We start from the raw sequence: 27,919 nt of genomic DNA, 5'->3' as shown, positions 1-27,919 counted from the left end.
TTCCTAATTTTGGTACACATTCCCGCCTGCCCAATTCCATACGCAGATCAGACAAACTAAATCTTAAATCTTATGATTCAATATTTAAATGATTTAGCATCCATAAGTATTATTCACACTCTCTTATATTAGCCAATGTCATCTGAAAAGACGGAATCATACTCCCCTCCCTATCAGCAACCACAGTTTATCCTTTATCCTTTGTTAAACAAACAAAAGAGTAGCCCCCTTCATTATGATTTTCTTTTTGTGCGTTTCTTTTTTTTTGTTCTTTCTTCTGTCGCCTCAATTTTTTTTTTCTTGACGAACAAAGCGCTTACAACCGATTTCTGTATCATGACTAATTAATTTAAATATTTATACTTTATTCTCTCTCTTCTTTCCTTTGGTCATTCCATTGCTTATTATAAATAATTCTTCCCTTTTCCTTTAGTCTCTTGCTATAGACCTCATTCATCTGCACATACCACATACACATATATCACATATCACACAGACATCAGCCATGCCCACAATAGAACAAGGAGCTTCCACAATATCATCCTCCATCAGTCTTGTCAAGACTATCATTGGGGCAGGATTATTATCAATGCCATTAGCTTATTCAACTGATGGTATTATATTCGGAACATTTATAATCTTATTAGCAGCCATAACTTCCGGTTATGGATTATTTATTCAATGTTATGTCTCAAAATATGTTCCTATTGGACATGCTACATTTTTTAATCTTTGTTCAATTACATATCCTCATTTATCGGTGATATTTGATATTGCAATTGCAATCCAATGTTTTGGTTGTGCATTATCATATCTTGTTTTGATTGGAGATTTGATGCCAACTATAATTACCGAGATTCCGTACGTTGGTGAATCATATCATCGATTATTTTGGTTAGTTGTTTCCATGATTATTATTATTCCTTTATCATTTAAAAAGAATTTAGATTCTTTGAAATATACTTCAATATTAGCACTTGTAGCCATTGGATATATGGCGGTATTAGTTATCGTTCATGCATTAATCGGAGATGTCCCCCAGGAACTCAAAGGAGAAATTATATTATTCCCAACCAATATCACAAATGTATTCAGCACATTTTCAATTATAGTATTTGCATTCACCGGACATCAAAATATGTTTTCAATCATCAATGAAGCACAAGATAAATCATTATCAAGTCTTTCCAAACTTGTCAATTTCGCCATAATTGTTTCCTCGGCATTATTCATAATCGTAGGATTAGCAGGATATTTAACCTTTGGTGACTTCGTGAATGGGAATGTCATCTTACTGTATTCCAACGGCATCACTACCACTTTAGGAAGATTCTGTATTGTATTCATGGTAGTCTGTTCATTCCCATTAATGCTCCATCCTTCCAGAATCTCAGTTAATAATATCTATTATTGGATCAAAATAAACCTCTTCCATCACCCCACGAAAGAAGTTAATGAAAATACGGCATTGTTGGAAGAAGTAGAAGAAGAACATTTCGATAGGAAAGAATCTCATATTGTCCCATTCCCAGATCATATTTTTATAATCATAACCACGGTCTTATTAATCTTGGGTTATGGATTAGCAATCTCGATTAAATCATTTGCATTCGTGTTGGCAATTGTGGGAGCTACTGGATCAACTGCTATTTCGTTCATATTGCCGGGATTGTTTGGATATAAATTAATTGGACTGGATGAAGATCTGAGTAATTTGGATGTTTTCTTTAGGAGATGTTCTTTGGGGTTGACGATTTGGGGTGTTGGGGTGACTATTGTATGTTTATATAGTTGTTTAGTTTTATAGATGTACACAGCGGGTTACAATATAGTATGTTTGCAGTTCGTTGAATATCTCTTCCTATTGCTCTTCTAATTGTAAGGGGCCCATTTGCAGCAAGTTGTTGCAAAACTTCTCATATTGGATTATCAATCCAAGATCAGCAAATATCTTAGTGCGTCAGTAGGGCAAAGCTAATTTAGATATCACTTACCTGCCACTGATACGAATCTAGATGCACATTTCCCTATTTAAAGACTGTTTGTTTAGCTTTGATTAGAGCAATGGCACAAGTAACAACAACCAGGTAAATTCAAGATCATTTGCGCTACCACTTTGAAAGAAAGTTCTCTCGGGGTTCCGATCACTAAGAAGCTTTCAAGTTGAAGGTGATTAAAAGTACTTAATTGGTTTCCCAGTTATTACTATTTGTTATTCACTCGTCTGCTGGGTTAATTAAGTAACATGCCAAATGTTAGAAATAAATATCTTGTTCCAAGGGATTATCTTTGTTTTGGCTTAGTTTTGGTTTAATTTCAAATGTAATAAAGGCAAGAAAAAAAAGTTGGGGGATATAAAGTTTCGTAAATGATCATTTAATTCTTTCAATTCCTTCTAGAATCTAGAAATCATATCTGTACATATATATTAACTAACAATGTCTTGTGAAGACGAACATTATCATAGCCACAGTCATAGTCATGGAAATGGACACGGAGGAGGACATAATCATGATGAACATGATCATATTGCCCCAATCCCGACAACAACCTCCCAATCATTAAATAGTAAAATAGATACTACCAAATTAACAGCATTAAATTTATCGAATCATCCCAATGATTTACCTAAGCTCTTCAAAACACAAGAAACTAAATATCAAATTAAACCAATTATAAAATCAGATTGTGATTGTCAATTAATTTTAAATATTCCATTTTTAAATGGTAGTGTTAAATTATATTCACTAATCTTAAGAACTAATGGGAATAAATATTGTCCTAAAACGATTAAATTATTCAAAAATGATAAATTAATAGATTTTGATAATGTGAATACTAAAACACCTCAACAGAAATTAACCCATCCTCAAATCGGGGTATTAATAGATGATGAAGATGAAATGGAGGACTCCCTAGTCGATGATGGGGATTTTGTGGAACATTTCCTTTCAAGAGCACAATTCACGGGTGTTGAACAATTAACGATATTTATTGAGGATATATATGATGACGAGGGTGAAGATGAATGCTGGATTCATTCAATTGAATTAAGAGGTGAATTTACTGAATTGAATAAAAACCCGGTGATTACTCTTTATGAATCAGCTGCAAACCCGGCAGATCATATTAATTTAACATCAATTATTGATAAACAAAATTTTACTTTTGGTAATTAGAATTCTCTCTTCACTTGTATTTAGGTTGTTTAGTCAAATAGAAATATAATTGCATTACCCAATATATAGGATGACGTAAAGTAACCTTATTACGGGGTTCTATTCTACACACCCGTGGTAATTCGGAATCAAGTCGTGGTGGTCTTATGTTGGATGAAAAAAATAAAATTTCAGGTGAGTCATGTGACTTTGATTAATTTTATTTTTCAATTGGGCGAAAGAAGTCCGAAGAACCGACAGGTGAGGTTTAGTTAATCCCGGAGGTTCACAAACCAATATTTAAATTTTTCAAAATCCCCCTTGAACTTCTTTCTTGTTTCCTTTTCTTCTTCTTCTTTCTTTCTTCTTCTCTTCCCTCTCTATCAAATTATCAATTGATTCAATTTAATACAAAACTCATAATGCCAAAGTTAGTTTTAGTCAGACACGGTCAATCCGTTTGGAACGAAAAGAATTTATTTACTGGATGGGTTGATTGTCGTTTATCAGAAACTGGTGAAAAAGAAGCCAAAAGAGCTGGTGAATTAATTAAAGAAGCTGGTATTCAATGTGATATTTTACATACTTCTAAATTATCCCGTGCTATTCAAACTGCTAATATTGCTTTAGATGCTGCTGATCAATTATATATCCCAGTCAAGAGATCTTGGAGATTAAATGAAAGACATTATGGTGATTTACAAGGTAAAGATAAAGCTCAAACTTTAGAAAAATATGGTAAAGAAAAATTCCAAACTTATAGAAGATCTTTTGATGTTCCACCACCAGTTATTTCTGCTGATTCTGAATTCACTCAAGTTGGTGATGTTAGATATAGTGATGTTGATCCAGCTTGTGTTCCAAGAACCGAATCTTTGAAATTGGTCATTGATAGATTATTACCTTATTGGCAAGATGAAATCAGTGCTGATTTATTAGCTGGTAAGACTGTTATCATTGCTGCTCATGGTAATTCTTTAAGAGCTTTAGTTAAACATTTAGATGGTATTTCTGATGAAGAAATTGCTGGATTAAATATCCCAACTGGTATTCCATTAGTTTATGAATTAGATGAAGCCTTAAAGCCAACTAAACCAGCTTACTACTTGGACCCAGAAGCTGCTGCTGCCGGTGCTGCTGCTGTTGCTGCTCAAGGTCAAAAGAAGTAATCTGATGACTTTTCTAATAAATTAGACATTTTATACTTTACTTTTTTACTATGTGTATATTTTTGCTTTTTTCTTTAAATAATTGAATGAAAAGAAAAAATTAATCACTCTGAATCATGTAGATACAATTTTAACTCTCAATTGTTTGTGTTGCGTATACAATTGATGGTTTTGATCTCTTCCCCTTAATAAAAGTTTCATAGTCTCATTTCTTTGGACCGTTCTGGATTTCGCACGGAATGCTAACAAAACCTCTTCGATGAAGAATAAAAAAAATTCAAACATCACAGAAAGAAACAAAACTTAAAGTGTGTTGTAAAAAGTTTAATTCAAACAGAATCCAATAAAAACACTTCTTAATTGAAATTAATAAGGGGATAAATTAATTTATCACATCACTCAAAACTCAATAAAAATTTATTACTTCAGTTTGACTTCAATTGGGTGTTTTATCTTTTTTACAACAAATCAACAATCAATTAAATAATGTTTGGAGGACAACAACAGAATCAAGCATCTGCATTTGGTGGAGCTAATGCAAACTTCACATTCGGTGGAGCTGCCAAACCTATCGATTCAACAGCAAATACTGCCTTTGGAGCTGCCACTCAAGCAAAACCAGCTTCTCCATTTGGACAACAACCACAACAACCACAACAAACACAAAGCATGTTTGGAAATGCCCTAGGTGCCGCCAAACCAGCATCTCCTTTTGGACAATCACAACAACAACAGCCAGCAACTAATGCATTTGGAGCTAAACCATCTCCATTTGGAGGTGCTCCTGCTGGGTCTTCCGCATCTCCGGCATTTGGAACCACATCAACACAACCAAATGCATTTGGTGCACCTACAACAACAACAAATCAAGCCATGGGAGGATTTGGTTCAAATACAGCTACTAAATCCCCATCACCATTCCCACAACCAGCGCAAGATAAACCTGCTTTTGGAACTGCTTCAAATACAGGATCGGGATTATTTGGAAATGTTGCTGCTCCGGCAGCTACTAGTAAACCTGCGTTTGGTGGTTTCGGAAGTGCTGCTGCGTCAGGAACTGCTACGCCTACGTTTGGAGATAACAAACCAGTAGCTACCACTACCGGATTTGGAACTAGTGCTCCTCAAGCTGCTATTGGATTTGGAACTAGTGCTCCGCCAGCTGCAACTGGGTCTGGATTTAGTTTTGGCGCAAAGAAAGATGACACCACCACTGCTAGTAGTAATCCATTATTTGGAGCTGCTCCTACTGCAACCACAACTGAGAATAAGGATCAATCTCCAGCTCCTGCTGCTGGTGGATTATTTGGAGCTGCTAAGCCTGCAACTACTGGTGCTGCTGCTGGTACAAAACCTGCCTTTGGCGGATTTGGAAGCGGTGCTACTTCTGGAACAGCAACTCCAACTCTTTCATTTGGTGCTAAGAAAGATGATGCTGCTGCACCAGCTGCTGCTCCTAGTGGTGGATTATTTGGTGCTGCTGCCAAACAAGCAAGTCCTGCTCCTAGTGGAGGATTATTCGGTGCAAAGAAAGACGATTCTACTGCTGCGGCTGCTCCAACTGCTCCTACTGGTGGATTATTTGGAGGTGCTGCTAAACAAGCAAGTCCTGCTCCTTCAGGTGGGTTATTCGGAGCTAAGAAAGATGATACTACCGCTGCGCCAGCTGCTCCAGCTGGTGGATTATTCGGTGCTGGTGCTGCTGCTAAGGCAGATGCGACCAAGCCTGCGTTTAATTTAGGTTCAGGAACTGCTACTCCTAGTCTTTCATTTGGTGCTAAGAAAGATGATGAGAAATCCGCATCTTCAACTGATTTATTCGCTAGTAAGAAGGCTGCGGCTGAGAAATCATCTGGTGGGTTTTCATTCGGCGCAAAGAAGGATGATGATAAGTCGTCTCCTGCTCCTGCTGCTGGTGGATTTACATTTGGTGCTAAGAAAGATGAAACGAAGGCTGATGGTGCCAGTGCTCCTGCTGCGGGTGGATTTACTTTTGGTGGTGCAAAGAAAGATGAAGAAAAGAAGGATGAAGGTAAGGCGGCTACAGCTCCACCAACTACTGCTGGATCATCAACTACCACCACATCTTCAGTTCAACCTACTTTAAAACCAACTAAAATTGAACCAATTCCAGTATCGATTGATAATAAGACATTAGATGATTTGATCATAAAATGGTCAAAACAATTAACAACAACCAGTAAGATATTTGATTCATATACTGAAAAAGTAAAAGAATGGGATCAACAATTAGTTGAAAGTGGAGATGAAATTTCAAAATTAAATCAAGATTCTCTTGAAGCTGAAGCTGTTCAATCTAAAATTGATCAGCATTTATTATTTGTGGAAAGTCAACAAGATGAATTAGAAAAATTGTTAGATAATTATGAACAACAAGCTGATATTTTATTGAATAATATTGAATTAAATACAAGTTCTGCAAATGCTACTGCATTAACCGATGGTTCTTCCACTGGTTCTGGTGTTGGTGGTGCTGGAGGATCGACTGGAAATGATGGTGGTTCTGGTTCTAGTCCCGCTGTTGCTTCTTTGTCCAGTTCTTTGAGTGTGACTGATAAATTAAGAGAAAAAGCCTATCATAATGCCGAATTATTAGATGAAAGACTAGATAATTTGGGTGAGAATTTGAATACGTTAATTAATGAGATTAATTCCGTTAGTGATGTATTTAATAAGAATTTGATAAATGATTTAGCTCAAGGACAAGCTGGTACGATAACCACCACTGGTACTAGTGAAACTAAACAAGATTCTAAAGTACTTGAAAATCCAATTGAAGAAATTGTTAAATTATTGAATTTACATTTAGAAAATTTGAAATATATTGAAAATTCTGAAACTGAATTAAAGAATAAATTGGAAAAGATTTCAAGAACTAAGAAATCTCAAAATTAGAAGAAAGACTGGGATTTGGCTATCATTTCGTTTTTATATATAAAATGTGGGTCTGTATATTTCTTTATATTGTTAAGTTTTGAATAAAATTGTGTGTATTGTATAAACTTTGTTGGGTTTATCTCTGGTGGTGGCTGTTGACCCCCACAACAACAACCCCTTATAGGCAAGTGCATGTGCAAATATGTGAGAGATCTATTGTCACTTTTCCACCACATGCAAAGTAAAGAAGGACGATAAATTGTAGTATAAAATGTCTCTTGATTTCCTTACTAGTAGTTACCACCTCCTTATCTCTTTCACTCTAGTCGTTTCATTGGGATTAAATTATCGGTCAAACTAAAGTTTCTCCAGGTTTTAAATTTTTCCGAGGGTATAAAATTATTTTTCAGTCAGATAAGCAATTCTTTTCTTTCACTAATCATCATTGACATCATTCATTCCCAGTCATGGCATCTCCTATAATTGTTTTAATTAAATTATTGTTCAATCCAAATGTATCCAATAAGATGCTTTTACAAATGGCCTTAAATCGGGTCAAAGCAATTGGAATTGGTAAAATAATTTCAGCATTATTAGGATCACTTTTAGTTGCTGTGTCTTCCTTTATAAGAGTTCCTCAAATATTAAAACTAACCACCAAGACAACTGAAGATCGTATTTCAGTTGCTGAAGGATTATCATTAGAAGGTTTAACTCTTGATACTATTAATTCCTTAATTCATGTGATTTTCAATTATCAACATAAAATACCATTTTTAAATTATGGTGAGAGTTTGTTATTAGGTATTCAAAATGCAATTATTATCTTATTAACCAAATATTATCGATTACATTCTATCCACAAGATTGGTGAACATTGTGGAATAAAACCAGAGGATCAACTTGATCTTGCAGCTTCGGATGCTCTTAAAACAGTTGGGGTGATGATTGGAGCAATTGTGGTTTTTGCTAAACTTGTACCTAGTAATATCCTTTCATATTTGGAAATGGCAAGTATTCCAATTTCAATAATTGCAAAATTGCCTCAGATTAGACAGAATTATAGATTGAAAACTGCAAAGCATTTATCTGATATTGTGTTGAAAGCAAATGTTGTAGGGGCTCTGATTAGAGTATATACTTCTTCAGTTGCACTTAATTCAAATGCAAAGAGGAATAAGAATACTAGGAGTGATAAGATTTTGGTTGCGGGATATTCTGTTTCGTTATTAATGCATTCTATTTTACTTGGACAATCAATTGTTTATGATAAACTTAAGAAAAAAGACAAGGATGTTAAAGGAATTGAAGAAAAGAAAGAAGAATAGATTTGGATGGTTTATGGTATTGGTTTATGTATGTGTTTTTGTGGTTTTTTAATAAAGAGTTTCTTGGCCTTGGGCCCCAGATATAAAGGTCTTGTAGATTGTCTCGGAGAAGTAAGGCACAAATCCGGATTATTTTTGCATTCTTTTTTTTCTCACTACGGAAATGGTCTTAAAAAAAGTGGCATGATCTCTGATCATACTGGACTTTCCTAAGATGAGTACGTCTTATTCTCTATTGTATCTATATCCATTCAGAGATATTTATAACACAATTCGTTTAGTTACGTTTGTTGCCGTCCCTTTGTTCTGTTGGCGGAAGACAAGAAAAATGATGACAAATTGCGCACACAATCGGGGCCCAAGGCTAGAGCTAATTTTTCAATTTTTATTTAAACTCGTTCATTTGACTAAACTTACTCCACATTTTCTTTATAGAACAACTTAATAGAGACAAACATACACACCATGGTAGCTCATAAAGCAGAATTCTTACCTTCAACAACCTCAGACATCTCGTCAGTCTTACAAGGTGGTTACAACCATCCATTATCACGAGAATGGCAACAAGAAAGACAACTTACTAAAAACATGTTCATCTTCCCCCTTTTCATTACTGATAATGCTGATGAAGAAAGTCCAATTCCTTCATTACCTAATATTAAACGTTATGGTGTTAACAAAATGATTCCATATGTCAAAACATTAGTTGAAAAAGGTTTAAGAGCAGTTATATTATTTGGTGTCCCATTAAAAGAAGGTGTCAAAGATGAAGTAGGCACTGCTGCCGATGATCCAGAAGGTCCAGTTATTCAAAGTATTAAAGCATTACGTAAAAATTTCCCTGATTTATTCATCATGTGTGATGTTTGTTTATGTGAATATACTAATCATGGACATTGTGGGATTTTGAATGAAGATGGATCTTTGAAACGTGAACCATCGGTTCAAAGAATTGCTGCTGTTGCTGTTAATTATGCCAAAGCGGGTGCTCATTCGGTTGCACCTTCTGATATGATGGATGGTAGAATTAAGGATATTAAAATTGGATTAATGAACGCTGGACTTGCTCATAAATGTTTGGTTATGTCTTATGCGGCCAAATTTAGTGGGAATTTATATGGTCCTTTCAGAGATGCTGCTGGTAGTGCACCAAGTCATGGTGATCGTAAAGCATATCAATTACCACCAGGGGGGTCAGGATTGGCTCGTAGAGCTTTAAAGAGAGATATGGAAGAAGGTGCTGATGCAGTAATTGTCAAACCATCTACTTTTTACTTGGATATTGTCAGTGATGCAGCAAGGTTATGTCGTGATTATCCAATTTGTGCATATCATGTCAGTGGTGAATATGCTATGTTACATGCTGCTGCTGAAAAGGGAATTGCTGATTTGAAGGGGCTTGCATTTGAGAGTCATCAAGGGTTTTTGAGGGCTGGTGCAAGATTAATTATAAGTTACTTCACTCCTGAATTCTTGGAATGGTTAGAAGTTTAATCAAAATTTGATCATCTGTATATATTATTTAAATTAAATAAAAGGCTTTAATAAGATTGAAAGTCGATGTTCTATATTGGTATTGGTTCGTGTGTTTTCGCCTTTTGGGCAGGAATCTCTTCCTCTTCTTCTCTTCCTTCCTCTATCTTGTCTGTAGGTACATCCGGCAACTTCTGTTCGGGAACATCAGGCATCTTGATTTCTTCTGGTTGTTTACCATTAATCTCTTGATTCATTCTTTCAAACTCTTCATCAACCTCAGTTTCCTCCACTTTCGTCAACCCACTACCCATTCCCAAGGCTTCACTAATTTCATCCACCCTCAATTTTTCTTCTTCAACTTGATCTATAATCTTATCTATCTTCTCCACACTCATTTCATTATTTAATTTCGTCAACACCTTATTTCCTTCAGTTAATCCATAAATCACATCTTTTTCAATCAATTTAAATTCAATTGTTCCAATCAAATTTTCTAAATTATCTAATTGATCGCAAGTCTTAATAATCGTCGATTGTTGTTGTTTCTTGGATCTAAGATAAAATTTCGCTCTTTCTGGTTGTTTATTTTGTACGGCTTGTCTTGCTAATTCAGATTGTCGATCAATTACAGTTTGTAATTTACGTTGATATTTTTTTATGTTATCTCTTTGTTGTTTCAATTGGAAGATTGCCTTGTCTTGGGCTGTAATCTTCGGCGTTGATGACGTCAGTTGTCCCATGATGACTCCTCTGATGCTATGTGATTATGATGTGGATCAAGTTGTAGATAAAACTGTGTGATAATCCGATCGGCAAATCACAATTTTAATGTGCAATTTTAAAGTCACGTGAGTTATGTGATTGATTACGTAATCGAATTTTCAAGTTAATAAAATTTGGCTGCTAAAAAAATTGACAACATTTTATTTACTTTCAACTTTTTATTCATTGATGAACCCTGCGTTGGATTATTCTTCAATAAAGGTTCTTGTCGCTTATTAAGGTTATGTTTAGGTAAGATTTGGGTCATTTCAATTGAGTTATAGATTCAGGTAGATAGATTGGTAGTTTTGGCTATAATTTTTGCGGATTATTTACAAGAAATCGTTCGGTTGTGAAAAGAAACAAGGACCACCAAGACCATTGGTGCTTACAAACCATTTTAAAATATCCACAGAACAGAGTGACTTCCATGAACTGCTACAACGGAACTACAAACTAAAAGTCACAGTATTCAATTTCCTTGCTGCTACTCAATTGGATGAAAAGCTTTGCAACACCGATTTTCCATAAACTTTCAAAACTATAAATTTCAATACCCCAAAGATCACGTGAAGGGGGTTTGATTGATGGTTGCAACAAAAAGAGTAAAAGTGGCTTGTGTTTATGTTTAATGTCGTATGATTCAAGTGTTAATGTTCAAAGCAATCGATTACTAAAACATTTCATTAAGAAACACAAAAGGCGGAGTTGCTATTATTTTTTCAACAGAACAAAGAACAGGTACCAATTACTGCTGTTACTAATAAATTAGATTGAACTCTTGTTTTTTTTAGCCCTGACTATGGCATTTTACTAATTTAATTAATTGTATCTTATAGGAGGTTTTAAAAAAAGGACAAAGTATTCATAACCAAGCTTAATCAATTCTATGATCCAATAATTTGCTTCCTTTACATTTGATTCATTTAATTAACTTTTAAGAAATTATTTAATTAAGAAGAATTGCGTAAATTTAAACAATTTTAATAATTTTTCAAATCTCCTGTTAACAATAAAAGTTACAAATACAAATTAAGTAGTTATACAATACGGTGGGCAAATTATTCTTACTAACAAAAATCCTATAATTAGAGATAGAAGCTTACCCCAAAGAGAGTGACACAGAAAGAGATTGAGACAGTACAATAGTTAAAGCGTGAAAAAGAAGGTTTTATTAATTAATTAGCATTTGGTTTTATTTGGTTGTTTCATTTCTTGTAACAAAAATTTCTTGTCTTTTCAAAAATTCCAACTGACAAAAATAAAAATAAATTAAAACAGAATTCTGCCATACAAAAAAAAAAAATTCAATTCATATTTCCCTTTTTAACAAACCCTTTCATTTTTTTAGAAAACAACACATCAAACTTTTTTTAATCAACTCATTCACATTCAATCTATCTATCTCAAAAAGTAGAAGTAAGAAGAAGACAGTCGAAGTTGACTCGCTCATTCTGTATTATACTCAAAATAATAAAAAACGGAAACAACCATCACAAACAACTTTGCCAACCCAATTTTTTTTTATACTAAGATTTTCTGTATAATTAATACTATCGTTAAAAAGGATATTTTAAGAAAAAGATGTCGTCTAATCAATATGCATCTCCCAATTCAAGGAATCCAAGTGGTCAATATCCAAATTCTCATATGCCTCAAGCTGTGAATCTTCCACCTCATTTATTGCCAAGACAATTTATAGAACAACAGAATCAACCTCAAAACAATTACCAGATGAATGAGACACCACAACCACCACCACCACCAGCACCTCATGGCCAACAAAGAAGAGCTTCAGCTGAACAAATGCATCGTCATACATTAGATCCACAACGAGCACAATCGTATTCGTCAGGACAATCTTATCCAACAAACCAACAGCCACCTCCTTTGAATAGACCCATTAGTCAGAAACAACAATATCAACATGGGGCTCCACCACTACCACCATTGCAACAGCAGCAACAACAGCATTATTCTTCTTCTCCCCTGAATTATCAACAAGGATATGTTAGAGGACAACAACATCAGCAACAACCACAATATACACAAATGCAACAGCACTCTACTTCTCATCCACCACCTCAACAACGTGCTTATTCTTTGCAGAATACTCCTCAACAATATCAACAACCAGGGTACCAATATGACAATTTACCTCCACAGCCACAACAACATTCTTCGCCTCATAGACAGCCACCAATCCAACCACATCAACCATACGCACAACAACAATCTCCGTTGGCATCACCTGTTAGACTGCAAAAGCCACAATTACCCTATCCACAACAAAGACAGGATGATTTACCTGGCTTAGATCAACGACCACAACTTCCTCAGCATGCTTCGGCTCTGTCCTTAACTTACGACACGAGTCCAAACTCAAATCAAAGGCGGATGGCGTCTATGGATTCATATCATTCTCAATATAATAATTTACCATACCCCGTTGATGGAAATGCTAATGCCCAACAACAACAAACATCACCTCAGCCTCAATCTCAACAACAATTTCCACAACAATCGCGTAGATCTCTGCGTAGAGCCGCTACTGGTAATTTACCTCCAATTCAAACTAATGAACCATACACTGAATCACATGGAAGAAGAATAGTATCGACACCAACTGCACCCAACATGCCTATAAATAATCAACTAACACATGATTCAAGAACTAAATCATTATCCTCTGGCTCACAAAAATATTCCCAACAATCGCAACAGCAACAACAACACCATCAACAACCACCAAGTCATACCAATGGTCATAGACCTTCTTCAAGTTCTAGTGGGTCTGGTTCTTCACTCCATCATTCCAACTCTCGTTCACTTACGTCATTAACTAAACTCTCATCATTATCAACCAAGAAGTTTGGTTCATCATCATCAATTCCAAAGGTATTGGAAAAACAAACACCAAAACGTCATACTTCTGGTGCAGCACATAAGCCAGCGGTGTATCCTGCATTATTGTCAGCAGTTGCCAAGATATTTAGAGAAGCCATCATATTGACTATAAATACCAAAGATGGTTTAGAATATCATGATACATTTACTGGTAAAATGGCCGTGGATATTATTTGTCGTATTATTAGAACTAATGATCGTAATTTGGCATTATTATTGGGTAGATCATTAGATGCTCAGAAGTTTTTCCATGATGTTACATATAATCATAGATTAAGAGATTCGGTTCATGAAGTATATGCTTTCAATCATGTTTATAATGATGTTGAATTTTATCATGAAGAAACATTTGCCAATAATAACAATAATAGTGGTGAGAATTCAAAACATGGTTCATTTCTTGATAGTACTCAGTTACAATCGTCTGATTTTCCTGTATCACCACAATTCCCTCCTGGGTCCGTTATGTCTGAGAATAGTACCTTGGTGCCAACTAAACCTAAGGAATTAACTGCAAGTCAACAAACTGGTGTCAATGGGGTGTTTACAATTTTGACTGATTGTTATTCACCTACTTGTAGTAGAAATAGATTATGTTACAGTATTGCATGTCCTAGAAGATTAGAACAACAAGCTAGATTGAACTTGAAACCACAAGGAGGATTAAAGAGAGCAGTTTCCCGATTATCTATCCATGAACAAGAAGAAAGTGAAACATTATGGCATAAGACTGTTCCTCAATCAGTGTTGGATAAATTAGATAAACATGAAAAAACTAGACAAGAATTGATTTATGAATTTGTATATACTGAACGTGATTATGTCAAGGATTTAGAATTTATGACAGATTTCTATATTATGCCTTTGAGAAATCCAGCTAATAATATTATTCCTGAACATCAACGAGAAACATTTATTCATACTGTTTTTGGAGGAGTTAGTGATTTATTAAGATTAGCTAAGAATTTCAGTGAAGCATTGACTAGAAGACAACAACAACAAAAACCAGTTGTTGAAGAGATTGCTGATGTATTTTTAGATCATGTTGGTTTATTTGAACCATTTATTAGATATTCGGGGAATAAAGTGTTTGCAGCATTTGAACATGAAAGACAACAACAAGTGAATATGAAATATGCAAGATTTTTAGATGCAATTGAAAAGAAGCCAGAATCTAGAAGACAAGATTTATCTTCGTTTTTGATTAAGGGTGTTCAAAGACCAGCAAGATATCAATTGTTTTTGGCGGGGATTTTGAAGCATACAAAACCTGAATCTCCTGATTATAAGAATTTAGTTAAAGCCAAGGAAGAAATTGAAAAAGTGTTGGCTAGAATTAATGTTCAAACTGGTGAAAGTACTGATAGACATAAGATTATGGTATTGCATAGATTATTGGGGAAACAAACGTTGGAAAATAAATTCAATTTTAAATTATCTTATAATAATAGAATTATTTATCAAGCAAGTTTAACTAGAAAAAGAGATAATGAAAAGATTGATTTATATTTGTTTGAACATGCTTTGTTATTGGTTAAACATAAGATTCAAAATAAACGAGAACAACATAAAGTTTTTGAAAAACCAATGTATTTACCATTGTTGTTTGTTAATGGAGGATATGAAATTCCAGTTAGTAAAACAATTATGAATCATCGATATAATGGATCCATAGTTTCTGATACCACCCTTAGAAATCAACGTACAGAAACTAATTATATTGGAAATACATTAAATTCATCCAATACTACTAAATGCCAATTGAATTTCTTTGGATTAGGAAGTAATCAAGTTCATGTTTCATTATTTGCTGATGATGTAGCTGTTCAAAGCCAAGTATTACAACAAGTTCAACAACAACAAAAGAAATTAATCGATAACAGTGATTTATTCTCATTAACTAAATTTGAAACTAGAAGATTTCAAGGGAATAATAAAATCAATTGTGCTGTTCCATGTTATGGTGGGAAGAAATTATTATATGGAACTGATTCAGGTGTTTGGGTAAGTACTGTTAGATCAATTAATATGAATTCAAGTGATAAGATTGTTTCTGATCCAACTATGGTTATTTCAAAAGTTTATGTCACCCAAATTGAAGTATTGGTTGAATATTCCAAATTATTAGTATTAAGTGATAAATCATTATATGAATTCGATTTAAGTTGTACTGATTCATTAGATCATTTGAAAAATACTAAACTGGGTAAATTAATCATGACCCATATTTCGTTTTTCAAGATTGGTATTTGCGATGGTAGATTATTAATCTGTGGTGCTAAAACTGGTGGACAACATACAATATGTATATTTGAACCATTAAATCCATTCGATAAAGGTAAAAATAGAAATAGAAAAGTTGAAGTTCAAGAAATCCCATTCAGTTCTGATCCAATTTCAATTTCATTCTTAAAAACAAAGTTATGTGTTGGATGTGCCAAAGGATTTGAAATCTTATCATTGGAAGCTGGTAAAAAGGAACCAATCTTAGATGAAGCTGATCCATCATTAGATTTTGCCATTCAGAGAGAAACTGTCAATCCATTGGCTATTCATCGATTAGGTCGTGATTTCTTATTATGTTATGCCGAATTTGTATTTTTGATTAATCGAAATGGTTGGAGAACTAATCATGATTGGGGGATTTTTTGGGAAGGTAATCCTCAGAATGTTGCCCTTTTCTTTCCATATTTATTATCATTTGAACCTGGGTTTATTGAAATTAGAGATTTACATACTACTAATTTATTAAGAGCTTTAACGGGGGAAAACATTAGATATTTACATTCCAATGAACATGAAGCTATGTATGCTTGTGAAGAGAATGGATATGATATTATTGTGTCGATTGATTTCTTGAATTTGAAACCGAAATCGCCAACTTCTGGTTCTAGTACGTCAGCATCAGCAGCATCAACTGCTCCAACTACAACTGCAGTTGCATCTTCAACTACATCCGATAAATCATGAGTTTAAAAATGGAGAGAGAGAGAGAGAGAGAGGGATGTGAGTGTTTTAATTTTTATTATTATATATTATTTTTATATTATTATTATTTTGCATGTGTATATTATTATTATTAGTCAGTATATGTATGTACGTATAGTTTGTTTGATGAGTTTACTGTAAATATCCTTTTAAAGGGGTCTTCTTGTCTTCTTCTCCATATTAATCTCGGCACAACTGGAAAGACGCGTGTTGTCTCGGATAATAAAACAACACGAAGAAAAAATCACACGCAACTGAAACGGTTAACCAGGGCACCAAACTACAATGGGGGAGCAGTGCATATAACCAATATTGCGACGAAAAAAACTCAACGACTTTTTTTTTTTTTTTTGGAAAATTCCACATCGAATCAAACATACAACCACGAAAGCCTCCACTACAGCCATCTACATTTCTTGACTATCGAGAGTTTGAGTGTTGCTAAGTGTTAAGTCAATAGTAGAGAGTATAAAACAAACATGATAGAAATAAGTTATCCTAGTATTGAACGTCCATTTGGTATTTACTTATGGCCAATTTTCAACAAAATCTTTGAATTAATCATTGGATATCCAGCTGAAGAATTTGAATTTGTTTATCATAAAACTTTCTTAGCAAATGGATATCATGCTATTGGTATTATAATCGCCTATTACATTATTATCTTCGGAGGAAGATTCTTAATGTCAACATTTAAAGTTCCTGCTTTGAAATTGAATTTCTTGTTTCAATTGCATAATATTGTATTGACTGGTTTATCACTTGGATTATTATTGTTATGTATTGAACAATTAGTTCCTATTTTATATCATCATGGTGTTTTCTATGCTATTTGTCATAGGAATGCTTTTGCTCCAAAATTAGTTACATTATATTATTTGAATTATTTGACTAAATATTTGGAATTAATCGATACTGTATTCTTAGTGTTGAAGAAAAAGAAGTTATTATTTTTACATACTTATCATCATGGTGCTACTGCATTATTATGTTATACTCAATTAACTGGTTCTACATCAGTTGAATGGGTTCCAATTACTTTGAATTTAGCAGTACATGTTGTTATGTATTGGTATTATTTCTTAAGTGCAAGAGGTATTAGAGTATGGTGGAAAGAATGGGTTACTAGATTCCAAATTATTCAATTCTTAATTGATTTAGTATTTGTTTATTTTGCAACTTATACTCATTATGTTTATAAATATTTCCCATGGTTACCTCATATGGGAGATTGTTATGGTAGTGAATTAGCTGCCGCTTATGGATATTTGATCTTGACTAGTTACTTGTTATTGTTTATCAGTTTCTATATTAAGGTGTATAAGAGTGGTGATAAGAAGAAGAAGGCTGCTGCTGCAGCTGCCGCTGCTGCTAAGAAGGAAGGTACCACATCTGCTAGTTCCACAGCGGTTGAAAATGGTTCTTCTCAAGTCAAATCTAGAAAGGCTTAGACTGGTGGAGCGTAGTAGTGATGGTAGTAGTACTAGTGTATTATGGAGGTTGGTAGAGAATAGACAGAATTCCCCCATGTAATTTTAACAAATAGATAATCTTTTTTTGTATAGTTCAATTAATAAATTAATAATAATAAACAAATTTACGGATGCCAAATAAAATTATTCCGATATACGGATATAAACATGTAAAAAATAAAGAAATTGATTACATAAACATACAGGTTTGTCGTATTTAGGGTTCAAAAGAAAAAAAAGAATTCTTCGGGTCCAAAGTTTTGAGATATTTTTTGAGTTAATTTAATATTTTCTAACAGAAACGATTATTCCGATTTTTCCAGACAATCATGCTAATATAAATAACTTCACAGAAAAATAATCTACAATGGAATTCTCGGAAAAATATATAATCCCATAAGGCATTTTTTTATCAGAAAAAAAAAGAAATCCAGCCCTATAAAATATTGAGATTTGCAAATTAATGATCTCGTGATGCTAATTTGAATGATGCCATTATGCATACTAATTTTCTCAACCGGAGATAATAAATGGCTCACGTTTACAGCCGCAAGTAAAATAGATTCACAAAATTAGATTCATACATTTGTGTCTGATAGATGAAACCCCAAGAAAAACAAACTGTGTTGTGGAACATCTCTAAAGTAGAGAGCGAAAAAAATATAGGGGAACGGACTTGAACTATCTTTTCCCACCAGCAGTCCCGCACTTCGCACGAACACACACTGACTCAAACGACTGCCCCGCTTGGCGGTGCCAATTTCGCCAAACAACAAAAAAATAATAATAATATTGCCGTCCCGTGCATTAATAAAAAATTCGCAATATCCAGGTTTTATTTTTGATTTACGCCACCAGCCATCACGTACGATCTGGAGAAAATAGGCTGAATGTAGGGACCTTCGCTTCCGTGGATAAAGTCATGCAAATGTAATAAGCATGACAAACTAATTACATAATTTTAACGTCATTCCCCTGATGATGATCGGTCAGTTGTATATGGAAAATATGGGACAAAGAAACCGCAAACCAAAATTTAACAAAACATGCCTATTGTAGATAAAGGAGAGACCATATTTTAAAACCGATGTGTTTATGTGGGGCTGAGATGGATGGAATAATAGGAGAGGAGGAGGGGAGAGGGGGGGCAATACCTAAAACTCTAGGAACCGTACGATGTGTTTAGGGGAATGTTGATGGAACGGCTTCTGTTTTGGGGGAACAGCAAGAGATTGTGAGTGAGAAAATAATTCTCTTTTGTTGTTCGTGTGTCCCAATTCTTCCGTCTTCTGTTCCATTCCATCTTCTTCTCTATCTATCTCTCACCCCACGGTTTCATGAAATTATGTAACGACCTTCACAAAACAATCTACAATACTTTGTGTAATAATATTTCATTATCTTATTGTACATAGATAGATAGAGGATAAAAAATCTCAGCCTTACACAGGTGCTCACCCAAAAAAATATTAGTGTCGGCCAAAAAAAAAAATATGCTCATATCTTTCTCTCCTATTTCAATGCGGTGAAAAAAAAAAGATCTTCCAGAAAAAAATGTACTACCCCTATTCCCGATGAGAGAGGTGTTTTTCAGTTATTGTTTTTGCTCCAGGTTTTTTTTAGTAGCACATTCTTTATATTGAAAGATAATAATTGACTCGTTGTTCTTTGACATTCCAATTGAAGCGAATTATTTTTATTTAATGCGGAGTTGTTGTTGTAGCCCATCTCTTTATGCGTGTATCGGTATATGTGGGCGGTGAACATTTTTGTATGATTAAGTAAATAGAATAAAACGAAATGAATACCCATGGCTTCTCGGGGAGAGTCATGTACTGTACATGAATCTATGCGATTAGGGGTAGAAACAAAAATTGTTCAAAGCAACGATAACGCATGCATGCGTCTGACACTAAAAAAAATGGATGTTCTCCTATACAGCCGTACTTTAATTGTCTGTCTGTTTGTCAATTTTTTCGATTCTGCCGTAGGGACCGAAAAAAATATTTTTTTATTATTTTGTTGAACAATTACGATTCATCTTTCAATACTACAAGCCCTTATGGATTACTAAAAACTATTAATAATCTCTCGGCTCGGAACTTACCAAAGAAACCGTCCATATGCAAATACTTCATTCACTCTAAACTATTTCCGATTGGAATCTTTAGGTGCACTGTTACTATAATCCCAGGGCCGAACAATCCCTCGAGCAAATGAAAACAAAATCCAGATCGATCGTACCGCACAGCCTCTTGTGGGTTTCACTTTAACGATATTGTCGGACCGTGCGCGCCGAAACCCCATTCAAATTACTTATTAATTGAAAGGAGACCTTGCCTAAATACCGACACCCGTGTTGTCGCGTTCTTTGTTTACTATAAGAAATGTTGAGATTTGTTCTATTATTAGCTTGATTAGGTAGTGGTGCCATGCCATCATGTCCTTGGCCTGGCCCTCCGAGCCCCTCGTTTTGTTGGCGAAGGATCCCCCCCCTCCACCAAACGGAATTTTTATCGAACCGTTTATTCTTTATTATTTTTGAACCGTACGGGAAGTTGTAGTACTGGGCCTTTTGTTTTTTTTCTGTGTTGACGTCGGAATTGATGGTGGGGAACTACATACAAAATAAAGAATTGTTTAGTGCCTTGTCCCGATTTGAAAGGTGTATGTATTTTTTTTTGCAATTTAAAATTAAATCAGCCGTATTGATTTAATTGCTTTTTTATTTTTTAGGGTTGAAAGCACAGAAAAATTTTAGAACCGACCGACATAGCTGCTACTCCTATTTTTTGCAAAAACTGTAATAAATTTTATATAAAAGTAAATTAAAAGTTGCATAAATTGAATTTTTAAATATTAAATATCTTTAAAACGAATTTTCGTATTTTTTAATTTTAGTTGTATGAATATTGTATAATTAAAAAAGACACTCATAGACACAGACATTTATAAAACACACAGACAGACAATAAAAAATGATATCCATAATGCCAAATAATTTAAACAGTAGTGCTACCAATGGCAATAGTACATCCTCAGCGGTTAACCCGGCTATTCCACAACAATACCAACCATTACCATATCCATATAGCACACCACATCAACAACCGCAACAGCATAATCTTCAAGCATACAGTACCAGCAGCCGTCCAAACAGTTCACCATCACCAACCATTCAACCTCAACAACAACCAACTCCACAATCTGGACCTGGGTTTAGATTACCATCTATTCATTCATTAGACATTCCATCATTCCCAAGCACAAATAGACCGTCTATACCTCAAAGCAACACTGCCCAATATTTACCACCATTTCAATACAACAAAACATCTCCAAAAGTATTATTCCCCAAACAAGAACAACAGCAACATAGCCAAGCTAGTCATTTAATGAGTCCAATCTCATCTCCATACAATTCAGAAGCATCAATAATGTCAAGATCAAGAAGTTCATCTGATCCAATCAGATTCAAGAGTGAATTTGCATCTCCATCTCCATTAAACCAATCCGCAGCTCAAAGACAACCACAGTATTTGCAACCCCCATCACCTCCATCTATGATGATGCCATCCCCACAACCACAATACAACTATGCTGCTCCAGTTGTCAATCCCACTGCAAGCAATGTGAGTATGATGATGAATACTGATTCTTCTTCAGATGAAATGATGTCAACTGCTCCAACTTCAGCGAATAGTTCTCCATCTCCAATCCCAAGTAATGCTACTAATACTGCAGCCAGACGTAATTGGAAACCACGTAAGAAGAGACAATGTCCAGAATGTAAATTATTTTTTTCCAATTTAGCAACTCATAAATCAACTCATTTAAAACCAACTAATCGTCCTCATATTTGTAAATATTGTCAACGAGGATTTGCTAGACCAAATGATTTATTTAGACATGTTAAATGTCATTGGAAAGAAATTGGAAGTGATAAAGGACAATTCAAATGTCCATTCAAATTACTTGAAGATGGTAATACTACTGGTGGTACTGATCATTGTTGTCATAATACTGGTATTTTCAGTAGATGTGATACTTTTAAGAATCATTTGAAAGCTATTCATTTTCAATATCCAAATGGAACTAAAAAAGATCAAAGAACAAAAGTTAATGGGAAATGTAGAATGTGTCAAATGGAATTTTCTAATGTTGATGATTGGTTACTGAATCATATTCAAAAGAATCAATGTCCTTTTACTATTAATATTATTAATAAGGAATAAATGACATATAAAAAGTTTACGTTTGCTATTTTAATTTTATGATTTTACATGGGTTTGTTTCACTTACTTATTTTGGGAATATTGGGAAGGTGTTTTATAGTTTTGGTTGGACTTTTATTAGAATAAAGATATTATCAACACCAATTAGTGTATACTTTTATATATATATATTTATGTATATTATTATACGTTTTAATGAAACTGTATAACTTTACAAAAGTAGAAATATTAATTAAAACTTGTAGAGATATTTTGCAGCCAAAGAGAAATGATGTAGGGCGCATATATGGTTCCGCACTGGACTTGGGGTTTGTCCAGAAAAGTTGGTACGATGGTTCTAAATTTCCAGAACCAGGTCGGGTAACCTAGTTAAAATTTCTCAATTCCACCACTTTCTCGTGCTGAAGGAGCTTTCGCATTACGTCCGTGGGGACCAACATTTGATACGGTCCGTGCCAAAAATAAAGCACTAAAAACGATTCATTAAAAGTTCTTTCTTCACCACAATCCCCCCTCGTTTTATACTCTCCAGGATTTCATTTCCTTCATAGGCTGATTCGTGTTGTGTATATAACCTTCTTTGTAAACGTGTACAGTGACAATATATGTCTATTTATGTAAACAACAACAATAACGTGGGGGGTTCTTTCATCTGATCTTACAGATCTTCGACGTGTGAATCAGAAAACGTTAAAACTCCCGAGCTATTTGAATAGTTCTAGAGACATGGTGAGTGTACTAAACAAAGCAAAGTGGTTCGCTGTCCTTGACTTTAAAGCAACTTATAACCAAATTAGATGACAGAGACATCATTTGGCATTATTACTCATATGATTTTACTACATTACTTTTTGGGGCAGCTAATGCACCATTTGCTTTTTCTCAGATTTTATTAAACATATTACCAAGTTTTTCTAATCTTTGGTATACTAAGCTTTTATATTATCACCTTCTGAATATTGATGATGTGATTGTAACAAGTATCTCCACAGGACCTGTCTATCCTCACTTTGTTTTAATAATTATTTAAAGATATATTTACTTGGAGTCCATTGTTATTCAAAATCTTACATACATGTTGAATGGTATTCACATGTTCATCAACAAAGAATATCATCCATATAGGAAAATGCGCCTTCTTCTCTTGGTAATATGTTTAATAATAATTGTAAAAATACCAATGGGCGCATTCACTGACCCAAAATGCAATGCTGTAAAGTTGTACTTATCCATGTGAGTAATTCGTTTCTTGCTGTCTCTGCCGTGGGTTTTCAATGATTATCGTGTCAAGATTCGGTAAAACATAAAATGACACCTGAAACGCTTTGCCAAAGTTATTTCAGTGCCGCACATGCGATTTTCTGGGTTCCTCTTAGCGCTTATTTTGAAATGATAGGTATTCTTGATGCTTCTTGTATCCAGGATACAACCATAACAATTCGTCATCTATGAAATTTGCTTTTTGAGCTCCAGAATCTGATAATATAGGACAAGACATGTCATTAATATTGGTTATTGCGATGTCTTGCCTTCGTGACCATGTCATATATATCGAAATTAACATCTCGATCTGTCGTCTCGCCGCCATCGATCGTATCAAGTTCTTCAAAGCGGCGATTAATCTCCATAATGTTAATTCACGTCTCACCTCTATCCTCTGTATGCAAATTAATTGCATCTTCATCTGCTGGTTCAAAACCTTTCATGACATTGCCATCATCAGATTCTCTTTTGTATGTCATGTTGTCAAATCTAGGAGTTATGCCATCCCTTTCCCCTTTGATTCTGTAGAATCTATTGTTACTATGATAAAACTATCCTCCGTTGAACTTTTTGCTGACCATGTTGTTTGATCTTATTGTAGCTGGACTTATTGTCAGATAATTTATTAGACTTCTTATTAACCTTTGGACACCTTTGATTGTTTAGTTGATACTGTCATGTCTTTGGTTACCTATAGCCTGTATAACGTTGGATAGCCTAGATATCAAACAGTGACTGATTAATTGGCTCTCCGGGGAAATTTAAATTTCCAAATACTTGTGGAACATAAATGAAATAAAATGAAGGAGTCGATAAACGTCTAAGATTTTCTTGTTCGGGTGAAACCAATGTGATCTACAAAGTGTAAACCATAATTTAAAACAAGCTCTCTTATTACCAGGAGTCTCATATTTACATAAAGTACAATACTTCGATTTCGAAAGAAAGAAATAATTTAAGAGTAAACCCCTCGTTTTCGATGTAGAAATTCTGAGTTGAAGTATTGCATCAGATAAATATAATAGAAAAAGAATATTATTTCTGTATGCAGACTACATCTCACGTGCGAAACCTCGTGAAATGCCACCGGAAGTCAATTTTAACACAGAACGCGTTTCAAACATTTTATAAAAAATATTTTTAAGAAGAATAAAAAATATATTTTTGTTAGTAATATAAAAGTCACATGAATCTCACATGAAAGTCATGTGAAAGTCACATGGATCTTTTAAAAAAATAAATCTGAGAAGTGTTGCAACTGGGTGCAAAAAAACAGATGTTCTTTTTTATTGTAGAATCCCCTAATAAAGTACATTAAAATTAGTTCATAGTCTTGAAAGGCATCCTAAAAGAGAATATGGACGTTTGTTTGAGTTATTTAGTTAGTATAGTGGTAGTTTTTTCCACATTTGTTATTTCTTGTAAAATCTCAAGAAATTTGGTCAATTTTTCTCTATAAAATGAATTACTAAAATTCAAAATCAGCTAAATATTTTCAATTAACATTAGAATCACATGCATAGCTTCGTAGTGCCATAAATGAAGTGTATAATGGAGTAAATCAATGAGATAGTCTAATTGACGGGATTTATATTGCATTGAATGACAATGGAATATGAATTCCATAGGAACTCTCTGAAATTGCCCAGGTTGATATCGGAAATGGTTCCTATACTTTAGATCTGAATCTGTCGTGTCTATTGCTCCAAATACAAACTTCGTTTATATTAGCGCCAGATGATGAGCTCACTAGCCCATGTCTTTGTCATTTTTTTATGGTAGTTTTAGCTTTGTTGAATCATTTCCAGGCATGTATTTCACAGCAAGAAACTGTCAAAGGAGTTGATCTGCTGTTAGCTTTGAAACTAGGTCAATGTGATTTCTTTATCAGAGTAATCTAAGGCTTTAATGAGGGAACATAAATGAACCATTGAACATTTGTTAGTACATTCTTTTCTTTGACGAATCAGAGAGATATAATTTTTCTTATAAAAATAATTTTCATTCCATGGAAGCATTTATCACAGTTCTTCGACATTTGACTAGTTAGATACTTATGATTATTCGTCATGCTACAATGCTAATATCCTATGCTGGTTGCAAAACTTAACCGTTGGCTTCGCAAAAAAAAAAACTTAACAGAAAATGGCCTTTAACGCAAAAAACTCTCACAGTTCTTCTGCAGACTGATATCCACTTGAATACGAAGGATCATACTCCATAGTATGTCAGAAAAGTGTACGGACAAATGCCGAATGTGCTAAACTAATGTAACTTGAACACATTGGCTGATATCAAGAAGCAGTAACTAGATGTTAATGCAAACTTCTTTAAGTAATCTGAGCATCACCAAAAACAGGTTCTCTTGGGAAACTGACTAAGCATATTAACTCAAGTAAATAATTGTTCTTGGCTCACCTTACTTAGAAAACTATCGATTTAGAAGAAATAGAAAAGAAACTAGGCAGATGATAAGGGAATGAGGACCACTTAACATTATATAAAGAATATTACAGATATAATGTCTATTATTTATAAAATTCCATAGTTAGCAAGATCAACTCTTGCTTCAAACGCAACCTAGAAAGTAATTAGAATAGAAACAGCCAGAAATTCCCAGGGCGGCTTGGTATAAATATTTTCTTGCTTAAACTATATACTACTTACTAAGGAAGATGAATAGCGAGAATCTTTTAGTCTCGTCTTCACACATGATGAGAACTTCTCCCATAATGATTCAACATGCAACTTTTCATTAAAATTCGATACCAGAAACACTACAAAAAAGTTGAAATAAGTGGTTAATAAGGCATAACTGATAATACAAAACCTTGTTCACTTATTGTATCCATTGTTTTCATTAACTATATAAGACTATTAATAGTTCAATTTTATGAGCGTTATCCACTTGTGTTCTCTGCTCAATTCAGTATTCAGAATGGAGCTAGTCGACTGGGGTTTGATACGAAATTCAATCGAATTAGTCTGTACTTCAAAAAGAGAGAAAGAGAGTCGACCGCTGATGAGGATAATGAAGATCTTCGTCAAACTTGCGAAGAGTTTTTGGATGATATACACAAGCTTTCTTGTAAATTAGTTATTAATGTTCTAATATAGAGCCGTCAATTTAGTTTTGACTTCATATCAATATGCGTACTAATTACTTCGTTGATATCCTCTTTTTGCGATGACTGCATAGAGCGTTCACCCAGTCCACTTTAATTAAACAACCTCAGTACTACGAAGCAATTTTAAAAATCAAAATAGTCTATCCTAGTGTATATATTGCAAGAAGCAGGAAAGAACTACCTGTTTGATGTCTTTCATCTCAATCATCGACATCTTTCTTTTCGGAAGACGCGGGCATATGGCTGATTTTTCAATCCCTTACTATGCAATATAGTCTAGTGTTGGTTTGCTCTTTGTTAAAATTGTGGAGTTGTCATAATAGGTAATGGTTTGCAACTGGAGCTTAAAGACAATGTCGTATGAACAATTAAATGTAACAATCTGCCATAAACTGAGGGGGGATTCACATTCCGTACTTAGAATTTGTTAGTATGGGGAGTACCATACAAAATATATTTTTCGTATGCCAGAAGTTACCATACATACTGGTGAGAAATTCCCAGGTTAGCTCGGTTAAAATACAAATTAATTCGCTTAGTTCAACTATATACTACTAATAACTATGTAAGATGGTCTGAGAAAAGTTTTCACTCTCGTCGTCGCCCATTAGGAGATTCTCTCCCCTAATATGCAGGATACGACATAAATATTTTCACCACTCCCCTTAATCATTATCACCGTAATGAGTACTTGATAAATTTAGTTGAATCCTGCTTTGTGTTACATGATTCATGTCAATAGCCATTCAGTGATTTTGATGTTAAATAGTATAATACAGCTGCAAAAAAAAATAAAAATCCAAAAGGAAATGGATGGGAAATCCTCAATGTTGGATGGAGGATGAAAACCCACCCGCCTGACAATTGACTACGACCGGTTTTGAAGGTAATTCATGGTTCAAGATAAATATACCTCTACTCAATTCCAGTTGGTCGTCGAAATAGGTGTCAGGGGAACTAGTGTTGAACTCTCAAAAGTATGCTCCACGTAGAATGTCCACGTCACGTTAGTATGATGCATTGTCGGAGATATTCGTAATGGTAATGTGTCTATCAACGATATGGATTATGCATAAGGAAGTGGAATTCTGGGAAGATTAGTCTATTCATTATTTGGCTTTATTAATTATAGAAA

General features: G+C 34.3%; 9 protein-coding genes across 9 annotated transcripts; 8 read left to right on the top strand and 1 right to left on the bottom strand. All coding sequences in view use genetic code 12, as the record gives it.

The window, feature by feature from the left end:
• Window positions 1–505: 505 nt before the first annotated feature.
• On the top strand, window positions 506–3,179 carry J8A68_001816 (AVT7; the record flags this gene model as incomplete). Its single annotated transcript, XM_049405500.1, has 3 exons — window positions 506–1,777; window positions 2,304–2,308; window positions 2,468–3,179. The coding sequence occupies 3 exons, from the start codon at window positions 506–508 to the stop codon at window positions 3,177–3,179; spliced, it is 1,989 nt and encodes a 662-aa protein (XP_049264886.1).
• A 401-nt stretch (window positions 3,180–3,580) lies between these two features.
• Window positions 3,581–4,327, top strand: GPM1 (phosphoglycerate mutase; the record flags this gene model as incomplete). The annotated part of the gene is made up of 1 exon (XM_049405499.1): window positions 3,581–4,327. One exon carries the CDS (start codon window positions 3,581–3,583, stop codon window positions 4,325–4,327), a length of 747 nt encoding a protein of 248 aa, XP_049264885.1.
• A 486-nt stretch (window positions 4,328–4,813) lies between these two features.
• Window positions 4,814–7,243, top strand: NSP1 (FG-nucleoporin; the record flags this gene model as incomplete). Its single annotated transcript, XM_049405498.1, has 1 exon — window positions 4,814–7,243. The coding sequence occupies one exon, from the start codon at window positions 4,814–4,816 to the stop codon at window positions 7,241–7,243; it is 2,430 nt and encodes an 809-aa protein (XP_049264884.1).
• Window positions 7,244–7,692: 449 nt separating this feature from the next.
• J8A68_001813 (uncharacterized protein) lies at window positions 7,693–8,553 on the top strand (the record flags this gene model as incomplete). The annotated part of the gene is made up of 1 exon (XM_049405497.1): window positions 7,693–8,553. One exon carries the CDS (start codon window positions 7,693–7,695, stop codon window positions 8,551–8,553), a length of 861 nt encoding a protein of 286 aa, XP_049264883.1.
• Window positions 8,554–9,018: 465 nt separating this feature from the next.
• On the top strand, window positions 9,019–10,047 carry HEM2 (porphobilinogen synthase; the record flags this gene model as incomplete). The annotated part of the gene is made up of 1 exon (XM_049405496.1): window positions 9,019–10,047. One exon carries the CDS (start codon window positions 9,019–9,021, stop codon window positions 10,045–10,047), a length of 1,029 nt encoding a protein of 342 aa, XP_049264882.1.
• Window positions 10,048–10,118: 71 nt separating this feature from the next.
• On the bottom strand, window positions 10,119–10,769 carry VPS20 (ESCRT-III subunit protein; the record flags this gene model as incomplete). The annotated part of the gene is made up of 1 exon (XM_049405495.1): window positions 10,119–10,769. The coding sequence occupies one exon, from the start codon at window positions 10,767–10,769 to the stop codon at window positions 10,119–10,121; it is 651 nt and encodes a 216-aa protein (XP_049264881.1).
• A 1,606-nt stretch (window positions 10,770–12,375) lies between these two features.
• On the top strand, window positions 12,376–16,668 carry ROM2 (Rho family guanine nucleotide exchange factor; the record flags this gene model as incomplete). The annotated part of the gene is made up of 1 exon (XM_049405494.1): window positions 12,376–16,668. One exon carries the CDS (start codon window positions 12,376–12,378, stop codon window positions 16,666–16,668), a length of 4,293 nt encoding a protein of 1,430 aa, XP_049264880.1.
• Window positions 16,669–17,165: 497 nt separating this feature from the next.
• On the top strand, window positions 17,166–18,137 carry FEN12 (fatty acid elongase; the record flags this gene model as incomplete). The annotated part of the gene is made up of 1 exon (XM_049405493.1): window positions 17,166–18,137. The coding sequence occupies one exon, from the start codon at window positions 17,166–17,168 to the stop codon at window positions 18,135–18,137; it is 972 nt and encodes a 323-aa protein (XP_049264879.1).
• A 3,011-nt stretch (window positions 18,138–21,148) lies between these two features.
• STP4 (Stp4p) lies at window positions 21,149–22,393 on the top strand (the record flags this gene model as incomplete). Its single annotated transcript, XM_049405492.1, has 1 exon — window positions 21,149–22,393. The coding sequence occupies one exon, from the start codon at window positions 21,149–21,151 to the stop codon at window positions 22,391–22,393; it is 1,245 nt and encodes a 414-aa protein (XP_049264878.1).
• Between the last annotated feature and the right edge of the window lie 5,526 nt (window positions 22,394–27,919).

This window comes from Hemisphaericaspora subhashii (genome assembly GCF_019202705.1).
Source record: "Hemisphaericaspora subhashii strain CBS 10753 chromosome Unknown scaffold67, whole genome shotgun sequence".
Taxonomy (NCBI): domain Eukaryota; kingdom Fungi; phylum Ascomycota; class Pichiomycetes; order Serinales; family Debaryomycetaceae; genus Hemisphaericaspora; species Hemisphaericaspora subhashii.
Note: the sequence above shows the minus strand (reverse complement) of the source record. Positions and strands in the feature narration are given on the sequence as shown.